The sequence below is a fragment of the Urocitellus parryii genome, chromosome 4 (genome assembly GCF_045843805.1).
Source record: "Urocitellus parryii isolate mUroPar1 chromosome 4, mUroPar1.hap1, whole genome shotgun sequence".
NCBI lineage: Eukaryota > Metazoa > Chordata > Mammalia > Rodentia > Sciuridae > Urocitellus > Urocitellus parryii.
Window position 1 is genome coordinate 207,394,260 of NC_135534.1, and position 21,291 is coordinate 207,415,550.

General features: G+C 60.4%; 1 protein-coding gene across 3 annotated transcripts in view; it reads left to right on the plus strand.

Annotated features, from left to right (window-relative positions):
* Nucleotides 1-18,228, plus strand: part of Ntng2 (netrin G2) — a 52,894-nt gene extending 34,666 nt beyond the window's left edge. The window contains exons 3-9 of one of the 3 annotated variants that reach the window (XM_026395514.2): nt 6,976-7,148; nt 9,974-10,000; nt 13,390-13,464; nt 14,945-15,046; nt 16,296-16,463; nt 17,402-17,536; nt 17,993-18,228. In XM_026395514.2, coding sequence (XP_026251299.2) covers nt 6,976-7,148; nt 9,974-10,000; nt 13,390-13,464; nt 14,945-15,046; nt 16,296-16,463; nt 17,402-17,536; nt 17,993-18,228 — 916 coding nt within the window. The remainder of the gene's footprint in view (nt 1-6,975; nt 7,149-9,973; nt 10,001-13,389; nt 13,465-14,944; nt 15,047-16,295; nt 16,464-17,401; nt 17,537-17,992) is intronic. The other 2 variants (XM_026395515.2, XM_026395516.2) reach the window with 2 other exon arrangements.
* The last annotated feature ends 3,063 nt before the right edge of the window (nt 18,229-21,291 follow it).

Consider the following 21,291-nt stretch of genomic DNA (forward strand, 5'->3'; position numbering starts at 1 on the left):
TTTGCTGTCTGGTTTGTTTCACTTTGTAGGAGGTTTTCGAGGTGCAGCCGAGGAGCACCGTGCTCCATCTGGTTTTATGGCTGAAAAGCTCCCGATGCCCTTGCACGGAGCCTGGTCCCTGTCTGCGGACCCAGCTGTCTGGCCCCCGCGTCTGCCTGGTGCTGCCCGAGCGGTCCTGCGGTCCTGCGGAGGGTTCTCGCTGACTTGTGTTTGGTCCCTCCTGGGCGCGCACCTGGGCTGGGATGGCCGGCCCCTGCCCAGCTCTCTAGAGCGCACGGAGCCCTTCCAGCAGAGGGCAGGCTTGGAGGGCTGCTTCCCACCCCCCCACACCCTCGGGGGCGCAACTTTCTCCCCTGGCCACCCTGGGGGGGGGTGAAGTGCCAGCTCCTCCTGGCTTCCATGCACATTCCCCTGGTGGCCAGGGAAGCTGAGCGACTTTACCTGCCTGCCGGCAGCTCACATATCTTGGAAGAAGTGACCACCTGGATCCTTCCTCCATTTCAGACCTTGGGTTATCAGTCTTTTTATTTTTGAGCTGTCGGAGTTCATCCCATATCATACCTAGGTCCCTCCTCAGATATGAAAGTTGCAAACCTTTCCTCCGGATCAGTGGGTGGTCTCTTCACCTTCTAGAAGCACAAAAATATTTAGCTTTGATGAAGTCCAGGGTATCTGTTTTCCCACGTTGGCCTTTGTTTTATGATTTCTGAGAAACTGTTGCTTAATCCAAAGTCTTGACCCTTTCCCCCTGAGGGTCCCTGGGTTTTGCTCTTACGTTTCGGACTTTGAGTTAGTTTTTCATGCAGTGGGACATGAGGGTCTGACCACATGCCTGTGTACACCCCAGTGTATTCCTCACTTTAAATGTTTTGGCCTCACCTGGGCAATGACATTCCTGAGGTCACAGTTCTGTTTGATCAGTTTGTTGAAAAAAATCCTCTGTTCAAAACTAGATGGTGGCCTGTGGAGCCGTTCAGCATTTCATGCACCCCCTACCCCAGATCGCCTCGATGTCCCCTTGGGAGATGACAGTAACTGTGAGGACTTCCACAGCCAGGGAGAGTACCCGCAGGGAGGGGGTTGCAGAGGCTGCCCTGAGAAGTGGCACTTGGCCTGGGGCCTGACGCTGCCCCTAAGTGTGGGCTCCAGGAGGAGGGCAGGAGCCTGGAAGCGCTGTGGAGGCAGAGGGAACAGCGGGTGCAAAGCTCAGAGGACGGCAGGATGGGAGCACATGCTGCAGAGAGGCAAGGGACAGAGGGGGACACCAGAGAGCTGGAGAAGTCAGGCCTCATTCCCAAGCACCGCACATGCATGCACTCGTGCGCGTGCGCACACACGTGCACAGTGTCACCCAGAGCCACCTAGAGAAGTCAGGAAGACCGTTGGCTGGGACTCTGGGCCAGCCCTTAGTCAGCCGTCCCATGCCACGCTGGGAGGGCACTGAAGAGGGGGCATGGCGCTCATCCCAGGGCTCAGCCAGGGCGTGGGACAGGCCAGGACATTGTCTCATGTTCCCACAGAGACAGGACTGGGGAGCGGGGCTGGCAGGTTGGCACCTGAGCAGAGCTGGGGTCAGGGAGGGACAGCTGGGCTGGGTCAGGAGAGACCAACTGCATGGTCCTGAGCAGGCTGCTGCCCACCCCGTGCGCCCAGGCCCGTCCAGCCCTGACAGCTCAGGCTCCCTGTTATCATGGTCGCAATATGCTGCTCAGATTCAGCCGGGCTCTTATGCATTTTTAATAAGTCAAGGTCAATGTGATCACCCAGAGTTGATGGCAATCTTTTCTTTATGTAGCTGATATCTAAAAATATCCCTTCCTCAGGCCAATGGTGTGGAGAACATCCCTGGTTTCATACAACTGGGGTGTTCCTCTCCAGCTGGCTCAGTGGGGTGTTAAATAGGAATTCAGAAGGAAAGAAAAAACAAACCTTCTGAGGTCAAGTACATTTTGCAATCAAACTTTTATCAGACAAAGTCAGACAGGTTTCTTTCCTGCAGGACTTGTCAGAACCTTTAATACAGTAACGTGCATGTGACTCTTGTGCGGTGGGCAGAGAGTGGGGCCTGGGGGATTTGGAGGACATCATAACCTTGACCAAAAAGGTCTATGCACAGGAACTGGTCTCTGCTGTGGACCATCTCTGGGGTCCAGTGTTCCCAGGAAGAAGAGCCCTCGAGGCCAGCAAGTGCCTGCCCAAACCCCTCTGGGCCTCTCCAGAGCTGAGCACATAGTAGGTCCACAGCACTATGTGCTGGTGGAGGGACTGGGACTCCAGAGAGTGAACAGGCTTCTTCTCGGACCCTTTTCGGCTGGTGCTGCTGTTGAGTTCTCCGGGGCAGGATTCCCTCTGAGCTAGCCAAGTGGACTAAAGGAACCAGGCGGAGCTGCCTGCGTCTGGGGTGTTGGGATGCCTTGGATTTGGGAATGTTTGCCCATGTGCGCCTCATGCGCTCAGCCTGAGGTCATCTGTGCCGTCTCTAGTGCTCCCGCATTGTGGCTCGACCCCCAGCCTGAGTTCAGGCGAGGGACTTTCCACTGTGGCCTCATTTCCAGCTCCAAGTTATGGGTTTGGGAGCGTGTGGGGTTTCAGACTGGGGATTGGGGAACTCAGCCCACACAGCTTCACCATCAGCTAATGCTGATGGACAGGGCCTCTGCTGTGCATTGGGATTCTGTTCCAGAGAATTCCAGGGGGACACAAACAGTGCACAGTGCGTATGAAAAGTGGCGGCTTGCAGAACAGCCCCCAAGGCTGGAAGGACTCGCTGCTCCTACCAGGACAGGAGTGCGCTTGGGAGCAAGCCGCCTCCCTTCCTGCTTCTAAATAAACGCAGACTGTATTTTGGAGCAATTTTAGATTCTTGGCAAAGTTGAGCCGCAGGTGCAGAGATGTCCCATGTCCCCAGCCCTGTCCCAGCTTCCCCTGCTGTCAACACCCACTAAGGACATGCACCCAAGCTGACAGGTCACTGCCGCCCAGCGCAGGAGGGTGGTGCCTGGTGCCAGAGGGCCTGAGGGCTTGGACCGTTGTGGTGACGAGACTCGCCACTGTAGGGTCACTGGAACAGGGCCACTGCCGGAAGGCCCTCTGTGCTCCGCGAGGTGACGTTGCCCTGTGCTGAGGAGAGCTGTGCCTGCTGCTGTAGAGATACTGAGAGTGTAAGAACTGACAGAGAAGAGAACCAGATCACCTCCAGCCCCAGCCCCTCCAAATCACCTCCAGCCCCCGCTACGACACCGACCCTGGTTCCCACTGTCTGGCAACCCCTATTCTATCCCATGCTGGTGGCTTGGCCTCTGGAGGCAGATTCCTGCAGGTTCTACCCCCAGTGACATTTGAGGGCAGCCCCATCACTCTGGGCAAGGGGCTTCACCTCTCCAAGCTTTGGTGTCCTCACCGGTAACATGAAGGTGACAAGAGGTCCCAGTGAGACCCACTTGGCACACAGTGAGCATTTGAGCACCGTTCGTGTTAGGAATGTTGCCCGTGGCTTGAAGTAGAATTTGACAACGTGATGGTCTCTAACCTGAGAATTCCCGAGGGATGGCCGGTTCCTTCCCACCAACCCACTGCAAGTTGGAGGCGTCCTTCGGGGGAGGTGCACCTGACAGTGGCCTCTAGCGCCAGGCTCTTCTGGAATAAGTGCTGCCCCGTGGAACTCGTGGAAGGGGTGCTGAAAGCAGAAACCACGCGGCGCGGGCTCCCATCCCGCAGCGAGGCCCGGAGACCCCGTGTGGAGCCAGCCTAGGCCGGGGACCTTCTGCCCTCAACTTCCTGGACGGCTCAGTGACGTGGGGGAACCCAGGCAGTGCCCCGCCCTGGGAAGGCAGTGTGAGAGCCCGTGGGGGAAGCAGCAGGGGAGGGCACCAGCCAGACAGCCAGGAAACCGTGTTCTTTTCTTTCTGCAGAACTGGGGTGGAGCCCAGACCCCACCCGCTGGCCAGGCTCCACCCCGTGCCACGTCCCAGCCCTCAGAACACAATCTTGGCATGAGGGGACAGGGCCCAAGGTGCCCATCCCTGGTCCCCGCCTCCTCCCACAGCTCTCCCTCTGCTCCCAAGCCAAGCAGCGGTGGAGATGGAGCGCCCACCCCTGGCTGTCCCACCCCGGGCCCTGGAGAGGTTGCTTCCTCCCTCTGACCTCCTCTCAGCCTCAGGGGGCTTCCGTCATGCTCTTGTTCTTTCTAGAAGGTTCTCCCTTTCTGGCTGGCGGCACTTGATCCCCTTGCAGGTTCTCGTTTAGAACTGCTGTGATGTTTCAGAGGAAACCAGATCACAATAGACCTCGCCAACCAAGTGCCAGCGGCTGACCTTTCAGAAGGCGGCTGAGGAGGGGCCACCTCTGCCTTGGGAAACCCGTGTCTTTTCCTCACAGTGGGCAGCCTTCCTGGGGTGTGTGCTGGGTAAGGGTCCTCCACTTGTCAAGGAGCAGGCCCCGATGGGGGCTGAGACGCGGGAAGACGTCCCGCAGTCCAGGGGCAGGAACCCTCCGCACCTTTTTCTGCCTTGAGTGCCCCCGCCAAGGGCCTCCCTGAAGGAGCTGGTGTGCACCGCCTCTGTCTCTGTCCCCAGGAGTGGCGCTGCTTCTTCCTCTTCGTAGCTCTCCTTCGGGAAGATGTGGATCCATGCTCCCAGAGCTGGTCACTCCTATTTGATGTTTCCCTCGTATTCTGATATGGGAGGATTTCTGAGCTGGATTGTCAATATTTGGGGAAAGCAAATCGAAGACTGATGGGTTTAGGAGAATCCTATTTTTATCAAAATTTGCAAGGAGAAATATTTAGAGTAGAATAAACGACTTTCTTATTTCCTTGGAAGCAGGATTGCTGCGCTGCCCGGTGCTGTCTCCTAGAAACCCGTCCTGCACCCTCAGACGGCATCAGGACCCCCTGCTCCCCCTTTATGTAGCACTTGGGCACTGACACGGTTGAAAAGGACAGTGGACTGCGACAATTAGGAGACTCCTTTAGAGCAGTTTCAGGTTTGCAGAGACCTGTGGCCGGAAGTTGCTGTGAGTCCGTCTCCCCTGCAGCTTCCCTGTTACGGTTATGAAGGTCAGTGGTTAGTAACTTAGTAACAAGTCTGTAGACGCCCTAGGCTCCCTCCAGTTTCCACAGGGCCAGGGTTCTGGACCTACTGTCCAGTGTCACCAGGGTGGCCGACTTGTCCTTCTTCCTGGCCTCCAAGTCCATTACTGATATTTAACATCGTCTTTCAGCTGGACCTGAGGCTCTGCCAGAGGGGCCCCTCTGCCTTGTGGACTAGCAGTCGCCTGCTCTCGGATCAGAGCCTGTTTCTTGTTTTTCCTTGGTACCAGGGATTGAACCCAGGGGCGTCTAACCACTGAGCCACATCCCAGCTCTTTTTATTTTTTGAGATAGGTTTTCACTAAGCTGCTCAGGGCCTCATTAATTTGCTGAGGCTGGCTTTGAACCTGTGATCCTCCCGCCTCGGCCTCCAGAGCCACGGGGATTACAGGCATGGCCACTGTGCCAAGCTAGAGCCTGCCTCTTAACAGGAGCCCTGTGAATATTTCTCCTTGCATATTTTAATAAAAATGGGATTCTACTAAACACATCAGTCTTCGATTTGCTTTTTCCAAAAATTGACAGTATATCTTGGAAACCTTCCCGTATCAGAATATAAAGCTCTTTCTCTCTAACTTTGTACTGTGGAGACTCTCCAACACACATATGAAAGAAGAGGGGATCCACCATGACGCGCGCCTGTCACTTCAGCTGTCCACTAGCGGCCCTTCTTGCTTCCTTAGTATCTCAGTCCATGTTCCCCCTTTTTGTATTTGGAAGCAAATCCCAGTCATCAGCTAATTTCACCTGCCATTATCTGGGGTACCTCTGAAACAGACAAGGACTCTGTCTGTGGCACATGACCATGTCATCATCGTCACACCCGACGAACGCTAACAGCAGAAAATATAGTCAGCGTCCAAAGTTCCACGTATCCCGTGTACGGTGGAGGGTACAGAGCGTGGGAACCAAATCCAGGAGGCTCACACTCCCCGGGGTGATGGCCGCTGAGGGCCTCTAGATCGGGTCCCCTCTGCCATCCATCTTCCCTTCCGGCCCTTCCTGCAGCCTGGATCGCGCAGCTGTGTCCCTGGTTTGTGTGGAAGTGGCTCCATCCTCTGAACTGTCTGGTCCCATTCAAGTCCAGCCAGTCTCGTCAGTGGCTCTGGGCAGGGGCGTTTCTCCTACAGGAAACTCTCTCGGGTCGACACTGTCTGTGATGTTCGGGGCGCCACTTCTCAACGCCCGGAGCCCTTTATTCATTGGGGCTGCTGATCCTAACATGAATTGCTTCTATAAAAAGAAACTTCCCTCCACGTTCGGTGGCCCTGAGGTACAGTCTGTGTAGGACAGGCAGGATCAATGCTGGGTTCTTCCCTTTATTTACCAGTTTTCAGAATAATGAGTTGCCTATAAATATTTGAATGAATGAATGAATGAATAATACATGTATGGATGAACCGGCGGGTTCCGGAGCTGGGGTTCTCTGCTGCCCTCCAGGAAGTAGGTGTGGGCCACTGCTGGGTAGCACAGGAGCCACCTTGGTGGGGTCCCTGTCTGAGTAAGGAGGGCCGGGAGCAGCGCTTGCTACCTGTCAGCCTTCAGTCAGGAGCGCAGGTGAGCTGAGTTCCTAAAAATACAGCGTCTGGGACCAGGGATCAGCCTGTCCCATCAGCGGCATCAGACCCTGGAAACCACACGCTGGGAGAAGGGACCGACTGCAGGTCCAGGCTCCAGCAGGGAGAGGTCTCAAAGTGCTGCAGACCCTCCCCAGGACGGGGAGTTGGGAGTTTCTGTCCCAGAGGAGGAGTCGGGTGCAGGCTGGGCTGGTGGCCTTGCAGGGTGCCTTCTAGGCCAGCCCGGCCCCACCCAGCCTGCTCCTGGGGGGCGCTCCATCCGCCTGCCCTCCGCTTGCTGACCTCTCTGCCCTCTCTGGGTCTCCCCAGGTGCAAGTGCAACCTGCACGCCAACCTGTGCTCGGTGCGGGAGGGCAGCCTGCAGTGCGAGTGTGAGCACAACACCACGGGCCCCGACTGCGGCAGGTGCAAGAAGAACTTCCGCACGCGGGCCTGGCGCGCCGGCTCCTACCTGCCGCTGCCCCACGGCTCTCCCAACGCCTGTACGTATGCCCCGGCCCCCGCCAGCCTGGCTGCAGCCCACAGATGTGCACCTGGCACACATGGGGACACACATGTGCCCTTGGGCTTACAAGCACACACACACACCAACAGATGTGCGCAGGCCTGGGTGTGTGCACGCGCGCACGCGCGCGCACACACACACACACACACACATTATGTTGGGAGCCTGTGACAAGACCCTCTGGCACGCGGGCCCACTGCCCCGGGGAAACCCGGGATGATCTGGCCAGCCCCCTTCCTGCTGCCCTTCCCCCCTTGACTGAGAAGCAGGCAGGAGGCCCCTGGAAGCAGGGGGTGGAGACCCCCCTCCAGGCAAGCAGGACCCACGCGGAATGGATGCATGTCGCGTAGTGTCACATGCTGCAGGGCCCCCCCCCCCCCCGGCGCTTTCAGCCCAGCCCCTGGACGTGGGGCTCTTGTTCTCCCGTTTTCTGAGGCACCCCCTGAGGCCCTCGGTGAGCCCCAGGGCCTGCCCAGTCCTACCCTTCCCCGCTGCCCAGTGCCAGGAAGGCCTCGCAGGGGTTTGCCCACCAGGGTCAGCATTGCAGACCCCTTCAGGGGTCCCCCCTCACCACATGCCCCCAGTGTCGGCCACAGGTGCCTCCAGGAAATCAGGGACCCCAGGGAGTTGCTGGGCTGCGAGTGGGCAAGGGCCTGGCTGGCTCAGGGGGAGCAGCCCTCTGACCCTGGAGCGCCTCTGGTTCTTCCCATGTCCAACACCTGTCAGGGCTTTGTCCTTTGTCCCCATCGGAGGCTACAGCGGGCCGCTGCATGCCCCCCCGGCCTCCCCCCAACACTGAGGAACACTGAGGAACTGCCACTTCCACCGCCCAGCCACCTGGGGCCTCCCTGCACAACAGCAGGAGTCACAGCCAGGGCGGGGTCCAGACCTGGACCACGCCAAGGGCGGGCAGCAGCCTCCTGCCCCAGGACCGCCCGGCCCTGCTGGGCACCCGCCCTGACTGGGAAAGATTTATGTGGCTTTAGGCTGATCAAAGCTGGAGCTCGGCAAGGCCGTGACAGGCATGTCACACAAGGGGCCTGGGCCGGCGTGACAGGACTTTGATCGGGGACGCTCCAGCACCTCACGGCACTGGAGGGTCTTCAAAGGCACGGAGACTGACTGCTCTGGTGCGGCCCACCCCCTGCCTGGTCCCTCCTCCCAGGTCCCCTCCCCATCTCTTTTGTCCTGAACCTTTTATTTCAATGTGTCACCCTCTCCCCTGGCAGTCCTGCCTCCGCTCTGTCCCAAGGCCTCTCCCGCCCGCCTCCCTCCCCTGCGCACACTCCCAGCTCCTCTCCCCCATTCCAGGAAGGATCCTGCAGGGCCTCCCGTCTTCCCACGTCCACCGCCAGGTCTCTGGCCTGCTGTCACGCGCCCTACCTTCACCCCAGGCGGGAGTCCTCGCCTGTCTGACCAGCCTGGACAGACAGACCTCAGCCCTGGCCTTGGCCTGCTTCCTCTCCGCAGCGGGTGGATGGGACAGCTCCCATTTTGGGGAGACAGCCCTGGAGCCAGCCCCGCCACTGCCTCCCCAGGTGTCACCAGGAAGGAGGGGTCCTCTGGGACCCCTGAGAGGAGGGGTGCTGTGTCACTGGGTCCCCTGCCTCTGGGGCAACAGGGAGAGGACAGAGGAGGAGAAGCAGCCCCAGGTCAGCCCTTCCTCCCCTCTCCATGACCCCATCCCAGCAGGTAGCATCGTCCCCAGGGGAGCCCCCGCCCACACCTGCCCAGGCTCCCTCCCTTCCCAGAGCCTGTGCCCCCCAACCTGCCTCGGCCTTGCTGAGGAACCCCATGGCCCCCACCCCCACTTCCCCTCAGGCCGTCCTTCCTGGGGGCCACCCGCTTCAAAGCCCTGGGAACCCTCCGAACGCACCCCTACGAACGCACCCCTACTCGTCGGACCTGCTGGGAGAACCCCACCATCCCCTACCCCTGAGCCCCAACTCCCCACATCCCTTTCCTGACGTCTCTTGTGACTGTGTCCTGCAGCCCGGAGCCTCCTCTGCCCTGTCCACTGCTCCCTCACCCTCTAGGCCCCAGTGAGGGCCTTGCCCACCTGAGTTCCCTGCAGTTAGCTCTGCCTGGCCCTCCACACCCCCCCACGTGGGTGGTAAAGGGAGTCGGGTGTGGGGGCTCATCCTCCACCTCCCCAGACTGTGGGGGCCACAGCCATGTGCCCTCGGGCCACCACACGCCTTTCTCAGGAACGCCTGCCTGCTGTTTGTGGCTGTGCCTCTGTCCCCAGCTCTGGGGGAGGCCTCCTTCCCTCCTGAGGCACAGGAAGCCGGGTTCAGGGTGCGCCCGGCCACGCCCCGCGGCCTCCTCCCCTGCAGGGCAGCACATCAGGACCCTGTGTGGGGCTGCCCTTCCAGGGGTGCTCTCGCTGCCCGGCGGAGGCCCCTTAACACCGGGCAGCCAGGCAATCCCAGCGGGCTGTTGGGCCACCTCCGTGTCCCTGTCTACACTGTGGGGCCCCAAATCTGAAATCAAATACAAAGGGGGTGCCTGGCACTCACGGGCACGCGGGGCTCGAAGTTCCCAGACTTGGTTTCTCCATCTGCAGAGTGGGCCCCTCCTCTCTGGTGGCAGTGGGAATAAACGGGCTCTTCCTCCGCCGAGGTCCCCAGGCCCAGAGGCCGCTCCTCCTGCCGCAGGTGCAGTGGGGCAGAGCTTGGGACCTCGGAGGGAGGGACACCTCCCTGGGCTCACCCTGCCCTGCCACTCACTCCTCTGCAGGGAGGAGACAGCTGTCCCCCTCTGCCCCCACAGCCAGCTCTGTGACCCTTTGTCTCCCCGCAGGTGCCGCTGCGGGCTCCGCCTTTGGCAGTAAGTAGACTACATAAGCCTCCTTGTATGTCCCGAAAGAGCAGCAGAGAAGGGAGGGGCTGGACGTCCCTCTGGCCTCGAGCTCCCTCTGCTCATCACCCTCATTTGCTTCCTCGCCTCTCTCCCTCGCCTCTCTCTGTCGCCTGCAGCCCGGCAACTTCGTCTCTCCCAGGAGCTTCATTAGTGCTGCTTTGGAAGCCTCAGGGCCTTTGCACAGGTCCCCTAGACTCCTGGGCCCACTCCCTGCTCCCCTGGCCACTCATTCCTTGGCTTCTTCTCTCTCCCCAAATCTGGAAGGAGTCTCTCCTGCCAGACAAGGAAAGGGGGGGCCTTCTTCTCCTGCCCCCCACCTTCCAGCTCAGCTCAACTCCCCGGGCAGGTCAGGCTGGTGGGTCACCTGCAGGAAGGGAGTCCTGGGAGTCATGAGGAGGCTGAGGGTGCTGGCTGTTAGTACCATCTGGCCAGGTGGCCAGGCCCCAGGGCTCCAGGCACCCGGCTACCAGGACTCGGTACTAGCTCACTTACGCCCTCCTGGCAGCCCCCCGGGGGGCACAGGGCTTGCCATCTGCTCTGCCAGCCAGCAGGAAGGGGCTTGCCCCTGTCAAACAGGCGGCTGGTGGCAAACCCCAAATCTCTAAGTGCTTCTAAGACATTTGACACCCTCTACCACAGCTCTGTGGGCCATACCCCATCCAGCTGCCCTCCCCAACCTGGCTGCCCCCCACGGGGACGCCAGTGGGCAGAGAGGGCCCCAGAAGGAGGCTGGCCCCGCAGGGAACGCGGGTCTGCACAGCCGGCATCGGCACCAGTGACTTCTTGGTGGTGCCCGGCTCCCCCGACCCTCACCTCCTCTTGCTTTCCCATCTCTCACCAGGCGCCGGCAGGTCCCGGAAAGACCCTGCCCCCCAGCCCCCCATGGCCACCGTGGCCATAAGCGGGGAGCCCATCGCTTCCACTCCCTCCACATCTACTGCCCAGGCCCCCAGAGTCCCCAGCACCCCACTGCCCACAGGTGGGTGCCTGTGATCCCAGTGTGCCCTACCCGCTGCTGCTGCTCCTGGCCCCGGGCAGGGCTCGCCTCTTAGAGTAGGAAGCACTAGTGCCCTGGCGTGCGAGAGTGTGGCCCAAGGGGACCTCCAGGCGCTGAGCCAGCCTGTCATCCAGCCCCAGCCAGGGACCCAGCCATCACTTCAGGCTCCCAAGGTCCCCTTCCCCTGGCTTCTAAGGCACTCCTGAAGGGTCCTGGTTCCAGTGTGGCCAGGGGGCTGGGGGTCCAGTGGTAGAAAGGACACCCTGACATTCAAACTTAGATGGGGACAGTAGTATTTCAGAGGAGCCTCCTGGGCAGAGGCCGGGGTGAGGAAGTCGGGCTTCCTACGTAAGTGACCCAGCCTCCTGACTGCCGTTGTGCTGCAGTGAAGGGCAGATAGGAGCAAAACGGCCAGAAGGGAGGGGTCTGCCCGTTCCCACGGGGGGCCAGGCACACCCTCCCCACCACATGGGCACTCTGAGCGACCTTGAATCCTCTTCCAAAGCTGCTTCTGATTTGGGGTGAGGGGTGCAGGGCAGACCCTGAGGTTGAGCATGAAAGGAGACAGGGGTCAGAGAGGTGACCCCAAAGGTTTGCATGATGAGGGTCCCTAGGACCCTGGCTGTGAGCAGGAGACACACCCTCCCTCCAGACTCCAGAACAGACATCTGGGTGGGCATGCTGTGGGCCCTGCTCCTGCGCCCTGTGCCAGGCAGCGAGTGTTAAGGGAAGCGGTGGCTCAGGGTGACAGCCAGTGGTCTGAGTCCTCACCTCCCCTAGAGCCTTAACCTGGAGCCCCCAGGGCGCCTGAAGGCGGGTGGGTAGGGTGATGTTCCAGCTGGTGAGAGTGGGCTTCACCCCGCCCAGGGCTGCGCTGTGCCGTGCTGTGCCCCTTGCTCTGCGGGGAGGTGACGGAGGCTGTCATTTTCCTAGTCCCGCTGGGAGTGGGATTGAGGCTTAGGAAGCAGCAGCGGGGTTTATGGTGGTGAACTAGACCTCAGTAAAGCTGTTCTAAAAAAAGAAAAGGAAGGGAAGGAAGAGCAGCTGCCCAAGGCCTCAGGATTACGAAGATGCTGGACGGGAGCTCAGGGCTCACCGACTTCAGCTGCCACCTGCCCCCGCTGCCACCCGTGCCCGGGCCTGGGCGCGGTGAGGTGGCACCACCTCTGTGGCCTGGCTTCCCGGCTCCCTAGCTCTGGGTAGGTCTCGGGAACGTTCTTCTCACACTCCTGAGCATGTCCTGGACAGCCCGGCGGGAGGCTTCCCCTCCTCAGACCCTGGCCCCCAGCTAGCCCCAGGCTTCTCCAGCCCTTCCAACAGGCTCTTTAGCCTCTGGTCAGACTCCCTGGCCCCGAGGTTTCTCCCACAGCTGACGGGGCGCTAGTCCCTCCCCACTGGGCCCTGGGGGGGTTAGGGTTAGGGTGCCTGAGGGCTGCCGTCACTGCGGCTCTAATTAAACCCTTGCCAATTTGAGTCCCCTGGCACGGTTTCCTCTCTGAAGGCCACACTAATGTCAACTGGACGTCCAAGGCCCTCGCTGCAGCTGGGAAGGGTCCTGCCCACGTTAGCTGCAGATTCTCCGTCTCTCCTCCTCCGTCCTCATGGTGGGTGCCCCCTTCAGGAAGCGGGAAGCCTCGGCTCCCCCGGCCCCCTGGGTTTGTCCTTCAGATTCCCTCAGAGCAGCTCGTCCCCAGCCCACCCACGCTGCCCGCTGTGCCTAGTTGGTCTTAGGGATGAGCACGGTGGTGTGTGGCAGGCGACCCATGTCGGGTCCCCAGAGAAAATGAGGGAGGTGGAAGGGCTGTGACCCAGGAGGTGGGTCAGATGGCAGAGGACACTCGGGTCCCTGGCTGGGGGTTGGAAAAGAGGTGTCTGGGGGCCTCTGGACACATGGGGTACCCTGCCGGGACACGCATCCTCCTCTGCAGCCATTAGCCAGAAACTCGGCAGAATCTGGGCCAGGCACAGGACCTGGTCCGACACTGCCCTTTGGTCAGAATGGGAACCACACAGGGAGGGTCGAAGAGTCCCCAGGTTCAAGTTTTCCACAGAAGGAAGGACTGCCCAGGGCTCGCAGATTCTCAGGCATGGGGGCCCCCGGTGTCCAGCAGTGTGTGCGTGTGCGTGTGCGTGTGTGCATGTCTGTGTGCACATGACTGTGCGTGTGTGTGTGCATGGGCGTGCACCTCCCAGGGCTGCAGTAGTGTAGATGCTGCCTCTGTAGTGGATTTGGACCCAGGTCTTCTGGCAGTGTAGACAGAGCCTTTCCTCCATAGTGCTGCTTCTTATGAGGGGCCTGTGGGAATGTGGTGGTGTCACCTCCTCGCATAACTCGACTTCTTCTCTTCTTCCCTGCAAGAGTGGACCAGGCCATCAACAGCTGCCCCTCTTGGGGAGAGCTCCCCCCAGCCCCAGGTTTCCTCCAGTGAAGAAGGTATGGGGGGCAGGGCCTGCGACAGGCCTTAGGACCCCAGAAGCCCCTCCTTAGCTCCTTGGGCCCCTCTGTCCCCCGTAGAGGTAGTAGGTGTACATGTTGGGGACCAGGGTGGGACGGAGATCCCAGGAACTGAGGGAGGGGTGTAGAGAGACCAGCGTCTGGGAGCTCAGGCCAGAGCAGCCAGGGGAGGCCGGAGCTCTGCAGCCAGCCTCAGCTGCGTGGAGGGCGTGACACCACAGTCCCCCAGGGGGTCAGAGTCAGGTGGCCACACTGCCCTCATTACAGGAATCCTCTCACTGGCTGCCCGGTTCACAGGACCCTCATCACAGGCATTGATGGAGCCCAGAGAGGGGACAGGTAGACCTGCAGGGTGCTTGCGAGTGGGTGAGGGAGAAGGGAGCGCGCACCCGGGAGGGCGGCTGGGCGGTGGCTCAGCCAGGCAGCGGCAGGAAGCTGGTCAGCTTGCTGGTCAGACTAGGCCGGGGAGGGATAGCAGAAGGCCGTGAGGACCAGCCAAGAGTCTCTCTGCACTGGAGTGGGGGACACAGGCCTCTTGGGGAGTCAGGGGGGGACATGTGCAAGAAAGAGGCCCATCTAGCTCCACAAGGGGAGCTGGCCCCTACCTGTTCCCAGCCCTGTACCATCTCTGAGTGGCGAGCAGGGCTTTGAGTGCCCCCTGCTGGCAAGGGGCTCCCCAGCTGGGCCCACAGTTATGAAAGTCAGCTCCTAGCAACCTGGAGGCCTCCCCGTGGTGACAGAGACAGGTAGAGCCAGCTGAAGCCATCATTTCCCTTCCTTGGACCCAGTAAGTCTCCACAGACTCCCAGAGGGGACAGTGGCATGCTCACCCCCAACAGGGGCTGGGGCCTCCCTGGGATCCCAGACGATGGAGACAGGTACGTCCGCATTCTTGGCTTGCAACACTTGGAAGTGGGAATCCAGGGACAGGAACAGACACCTTAGTGGTGCAGAGAGGCTCCTCAGAAAGGACAGGAGATGCCCAGGTTGCCAGTGCTGGGTTCAGATGGTGGGCCAGATGCCCACAGAGATTGGGGGCTGAGGCAGGGGGCGGCGTGCCAGGAGTGTGAGAGAGATTCTCATCCTGTCAGAAACCCTCCAACAGGGAGTGTCTCGCTCGGCACTCTGGGGGATGTCGGAGACAGAGAGGTCACTGGGGGGGATTGATCCCGATGGGTAGTAGATGGTCTCAGAGGAGGAATCCGACTGGCCCTGGGAGCTCACCTGCAGCAAGGTGCTTCCACTCCCAGTCTCTGAGTGGGGCCTGACTCCCCCCTGAGGGCATGTGTGACACCCGGGTGGCCTCCCCTACCTCCAAGTGAGCAGATGACAAGACTGGCCCAGAGCTGGCCCAGGGCATCTCAGGAGACTTTGTCCATCTTCTCACTGGGCTTGAGCTGCCCACCCTGGGGCAGCTGGACAGTGGCAGGTGAAAGAGCTTGTTTCTCATCTCTCCAAGCTGCGGGCACTTCCGCTGCTGTCCCCACCCCTGCTAAGAGCTCCAAACTATTCCAGCTCAAGCCCAAATCTCCTCAAGTGATGCCTATTGAAGAATTCCAAGGTAAGAGAAGGCCTGGGGCTGGGCCAGCCCTCCCCCCACTTCTCTTCCCCACCTCCACTGGAAAAAAAGGGCGCAGGACAGGGTGCTGGCGTCCTGCTCAGAAAACCCTCCTGGAGTAGCTGGGTCAAGGTTAAACTGCGCCTCTCTTCCCTCCGGCCCCCCAGCCCCACGGGAGCTGGAGACAAGTATGAGTCAGAAGCCAACCTGGGCACAGTGGGCAGGCCCACGGTAGCAGAGTTGCTGCCAGAAATAGCCTGTCCTGACTCCCTTGGGAGGTGTGGCCCAGGGGCTCGCTTGGTTGAAGAAGAATCTGGGCCACTCTGGTCACTGACGCTGCTCTTCAGGACACTTGGAAGATGCCCTTCCTCCTTCTGAAGTGATGAGGTGAAGGGGTGGTCCAGGAGGCCCATGGGTGGGGAGGCCCCCATCTCTCATAGGCTGCTTCTCCAGCGTCCCCCACACCCGGTGGAGTCCACCTGGGAGCCTTGCCCCAGGTGGCCACGATTTTGGCAAAGCCACTGGGCAGGAGTCAGCCTAAGAACCACATGAAGGGGCTGGCGGCGGCCCCGTGATGGCACTGGGGTGGCTCTTCTCCAGGATCAGCGAGCATCAGAAGCCCTCTGGGATCAGGAGGGATCAGGGAGATGCCGAGGGCCCTGCAAAACCTGCACTCTGATGCCAATCAAACCATGAAAAGCTCAGACTAGTCACAAAGGGTCCTGTAGGGACAGGGACAGGTGGTTTTCTCCCAACCCTCTTCCAAAGCAGCACGGGAAAGAAGCTCCTGGCCCATTCCCTCTCGTCCGGCATCTGTGCATGCATTCAGCCATCCGCAGAACCCTGGCCACGTGATGGCCCGCCAGGAACTCGGGCACTGCCTTCCCTGAGCTCACAGCCTGGCAGCACCACCCTGTCCTCCATGCATGAATCAGTTTCTAGTCACCCTGGTTCGCGGGCACCCTTCGAGAGCACTTTGCCCTGGCAGCTGGCCAGGTGTTAGCAGGTGCTGCCCATGCCCTTCCTGGTCCCTGACCACAGGCCTGCATGGGTCCTGCTGGCTTTGAGCTAGAAGGCCTGGCTCTTTCCAAATGCCACACAAGTGTCTGAGGCCTGGGGCACCTTCTGGGTCCTCTTCCAAAGATGCCTCCCTCCCTCCCCTCATGTCCTGGGGTGGGTCCTTCCTCCCCCATGCCTCAGTTTCCTCAGATGCTCACTGACCGTGGGTGTCTCTCCCGCTTGGCCGGCCCAGACTGTGAGTGCTACGGCCATTCCAACCGCTGCAGCTACATCGACTTCCTGAACGTGGTGACCTGTGTCAGCTGCAAGCACAACACCAGGGGCCAGCACTGCCAGCACTGCCGCCTGGGCTACTACCGCAACGGCTCGGCTGAGCTGGACGACGAGAACGTCTGCATCGGTAAGGTGCAGGCCGCAGGCAGCCAGGGCAGGGCTGGGCGGAGGCCCCGGGTGGAACCACCTGGGTGGTGCAGAGATCCCAACCCAGGGCCCCCTCCAGTAGGTGCCTCTAGGGACAGATGCCTGCAGAGCTGCTCTGCTAGCGACCACCTTAGCTTCTTCCCTAGTGTCCTGGAGATGTAGAGCCTCTAGTTAGAGGCAAAGGCTGGGTTCTAGAGCTGGCCTTGCTGTGTGCTTTTGGGCCAGTCCTTTGCCCTCTCTGACTCCACACTGTAAGATCGGGAGGTGATCAGGTTAAAGGCTTTCAACCTCTTCTATTGCTGAAGCGTCTCCTTCAAATGCTTCATAAGCAGAGGCCCAGCTCACACCAGCTGCCCTGTGGGCCCTGCTTGGCTTTCTCAACACTCTACTCCAAGACGGGTTTGGGGTAGAGGAAAAGAAAATGCACAGAGGCCTTGGGCCCACACAGGGGACAGACCATCCCAGAGAGCCAAACCCGTAACACCCAACCAACACACCCTGTAAGCCCAGGGAGGGGAGCCCGGGCTGGCCCCCACCTGTGTGCAGCAGAGACCAGGTCTCAGCTTCAGAGGCTGTCCCCACTGCCAGCCAGCCAGGGGGCCCCACTGCGCACCCCCACAGGCTGCCCTGGCTGTGCAGAGGAGGGGCTGCTGTGAGGCTGGAGCTGTGGCCAGTTGTCCAGAGAGGGGAAGGGACTAGCCCGAGCCACACAGCACCAGGGCCAGGAGAGGAAGATGGAGTCTTCCCATGAGATCTAGACTTTCCAGGCAGTCGCCACCTGCTATCCAGACGCAGGCTCCAGCAGACAGGGAGACCCCGCTGGGAGAGGTGCGAAGCCTGGTGGGATGCGGTCCCCGGTCCCCGCGGATGGCAGCCACAGGTCGCCCTGACGGCGCGCCCATGTACATGTCCGCCCAGAATGTAACTGCAATCAGATCGGCTCCGTGCACGACCGGTGCAACGAGACGGGCTTCTGCGAGTGCCGCGAGGGCGCGGTGGGGCCCAAGTGCGACGACTGCCTCCCCACGCACTACTGGCGCCAGGGCTGCTACCGTGAGTGCCGAGTGCGCGCCCGCCCGGGTGGGCGGGGCGGGATGGGAGGGACCCCCTGTGGGCGGGGCCTAATGTGTTAGTGGGCAGGGTCCTTCCCCGGTGGAAACCTCTAGGGAGACCCAGCTGGGGTGGGGAGCCCAGGGGTGAGTCTGCCTTAGCAGAGGGTGGAAGATCGTGGCAAGGCTCTGGAAGCGAGGCAGCAGGTGCGCCTGAAGAACTGCGCCGAGGCCCGAGCCGGAGCGGAGCAGGGGGAGCGGTAGCCAGAGGCAGACGGGGCCAGGTCTGGCCGGGCGTCGTTACCAACCAAGCAGGGGCGTTTTGCACCAAGTACGCCCTGAGCCTCACATGCCCTGGTCCAGGCCGTGCCCCAAGGGTTCCCCTATGCCCGTCACAGAAGCTCCAACATGGGGGGTGGACCAGCCACCAGCCGCGTCAACTGCCCCCTCCGCCCCGCAGCCAACGTGTGCGACGACGACCAGCTGCTCTGCCAGAACGGCGGCACCTGCCTGCAGAACCAGCGCTGCGCCTGCCCGAGCGGCTTCACTGGTGTGCGCTGCGAGCAGCCGCGCTGCGACCTCGCCGACGACGACGGCGGCCTGGACTGCGACCGCGCGCCCGGGGCCGCCCCGCGTCCCGCCACCCTGCTCGGCTGCCTGCTGCTGCTGGGGCTGGCCGCCCGCCTGGGCTGCTGAGCTCTGCCCGGGGACCCGCGGCCGGGGAGGGTGGACCGCGCGCTCTGCGCCATGCGCCCCGCGCTTCGCGTCCGGGGATCCTAGGCGTCCAAGGCCGGGCGGCGACAAGGGTGCGGCCGAGCTGCTCCCAGGTGCTACTCAGCAGAGTCCTCCCGCCCTCCCGCTCCGCCTCGCGGCACCGCGCCGCCCGGCACTGCCCTCCCTTCGCAGCTGGGGCGCTGTGGGCTTCTGCCCCTGCAGCCTGCGATTTGGGTTTTAGTTTTTCTTTTATATTACCTGCCGCCTCTTTATTTTATTTTTCTTAACTTCTCTTTCTTTTCACTTTTCTTTTCCTTTGCTGTCCGTGAGACAGGGGGCCGCGAGAAACGCTGCTCGCCCCAACACCCCCAGATCCCGCCCCGACCTCACATACACGCAGGACTGTTGCAGACACCCCTGCGCCCGCCCTGGCTTACACCAGCCAGCGGCCTCGGAACTCCAGTTGCCTACCACTCTAGTCGCTGACTTGATTCTCTTTTATATTCTTTATTTTCCTTTGCAACCCACCAGACCCCGAGCCCCACAGCGGCCTGGTGACCAAGGAACTCACCATCTGGGGTTGGGGGTAGAAAGAAGGGTCGGGAAGGGTGGAAACTTGGTTTTGTAGAGAACTATTTTTGTTTGTATTAACTGTCCCCTGTAAGGAGGGACTGGGTGGAAGCTGGTCACCGCGGGTGGCTGATGGTGTATAACCGAACAGAGTAAAGAGTGCTCACTGCTGCCTCCCAGGCCTTTCTTTCTGTGTTGATGGATACCCAGTAAGTTTGGGGCTTATGGAGGAACCCACAAAATAGCCTTTAAGAAATGATCTCCCTATCAGGGCCACCACTTCCCAGATGGTCCCGTGAGGTTGAGCAGGCAGCCCTCTGGGCAGGCTCCCCACACAGGGCGATTTCCCCTGGCCAGGCTGCTAAAGACTAATGTTAGGAGCTTCCCCAGACTGAGAGGTTGTCCCCCATCCACACACACACACACACCCCACCCCCCACCCCGGCCAAACCAGAGCATCTTGGCATTTTGCTACAGAAGCCAGAGGAAGTGGCTCACAGTGAATTCTCAAAGGCGGAATCTAATGCTCTGATCTGTAATCTGCCTCTACAGCTGTCCAACCTGGGTGTGGCATCTCAGCCCTGTTGGACCCCGGGCCTCAGGTCCAATATCAGGTCACAGCCCCCACCCCCATACAAACCACACTGCTACCTTGGCCATGGCCTGCCTGGCCGGAGCCCTTTTGCTGGTCAGAGAAACCAGAGATGCGCCCTGCAGAGATACACCTCAGGCCATCCACTTCTTCCCCTTACCTTCAGAGGACCAGGGAGGGTGGCAGAGGGGAGAGGGAAGTGAGTCTTGAGAGGAAGCCGCCTAGAATTCAGGGTTTAACTCAGGTACTTTGCTATCTGAGGACCCAAAGGTCTCTGCAGCCACTCAGCACTCCAGCTTTGGGGGTCACCGTCCCCACTGCCTGCCCTTGCTTCTCAAGGCTTCTCCTACTACCTGTTTACTTCTGAGTAGCACCATGGCCCCATCTGGGTTCCTAATTGCTCTCACTATTCCTGCTGGTCACCCCGTATTCTGGCTTCTGCTAGCTGCGTCTGCTCTTTCCAGGCTGGGAAACAGACCTGGATCCTTTGCTCAGGTCATGGAGTGAAGCTAAGACTGAGCTGAAAGAACTTGGCCTTGGGAATAATAAGAGATTACACCTGGAAAAGGCAGAGCATCTAGGATGGGTATTAAGTATGACTTGAGGCCCAATGCTGCCCTCTGCTGGCCTCTCTCCACTGCATTCACATCACCAGGCTGCCTGTCAGCCCCAAGGAAGTGCCTTCTGTCAGTTCCCCTGCAGGTCTCCAGGCTCCAACTCATCTTCAGAGAACCCCTCTTAGAGGGACCGAAGTGCCCAGGTAAAAATAAAACACATATCTGGGGCTACTTGTGGGCCAGAGTGGTCATGCAACCAATTCTGGCCAACAAAGTATAAACAGGAGTGATGGATGGTGCTTCCAGAAAGTTCCTAAAAGTCCTCCCCTCTTCCCCACTCCCACAAAGCCTCAGTTGGACCCATGTTGGGCCCTGGCTCTCTCTTCTCTCCTTCCCTGGCTCTGTTCAGGCTGGGGATGGGGTGGGCGGAGGCAGGAGCCCTCTGGCAACCTTGATATGAGCACATCTCCCTCTGGATGGTGGAGCCCAGAACTTGCCTCTGAAGATCTAGCAGAGCCGAAGACATCAACTGTGCTGCTGCCCCATTCTTCAGATTGTGTGAGAAAAAAAAATAAACCTTGATGTGATGCAAACTTCGGAAATGAGGTTTTCTGTCCTGTGCAGATTCACCAATTCCTAAATCTCAGGCCCTCCCTGCTTGACATCAAGCCCCTGATTCTCCAGGCCAGAGACTAAAACCCACCCCTGCTGCAAGACCCTGCCCCTCAAGTCCAAACACAGGCGACAGCTTCCAGGCCAGGGACAGTGCCACCGCTGTCCAGAACAGGGCCTGCTGCTGCTTTCAAGGAGAAGGGGGCAGCTGGCCCAAATCATTTTCCTTCTAGTTGCCAGGAAGAAGGGGACATCAGTTAGAACCACACAGCAGGGGCAATCCCACCAGAGCCGAGTGCCCAGGAGGCTGTGGTGCAGGACCTGTAGAGGGCGCTATTCTCAGAAAGTCGTGAGGGAGGGGAGCTAGGAGAGGGCGGGGAAGGAGTGGTCAGCGTCCCTGGAGCCAGGCTTTGTTCCAGTGAAGGGGCAGTGTGTGCATGCTAAATTAGAGTGGCAGCCCCAGACCCAGGGGACCCAGCTGGCCCTGACCTCTGGGCCTGACGCACAAGGACAGCTGGTGGGGTCTGGGGGTCTGGAGAATGAATGCCACTGCAGCAGGGCCGTGGCCTTAAGGGAGGGGGTACTTCCCGTCAGTCACTCCGAGCAGGAGCGCTGGGAGCTGTTAGGCTAATGGGGGGGGGGGGGCAACAGCTCCTTCCGCAAAGCTCATGGGGTCCAGCAGGAGAGGGCCCCCCATGGGCACCTACCCACCCT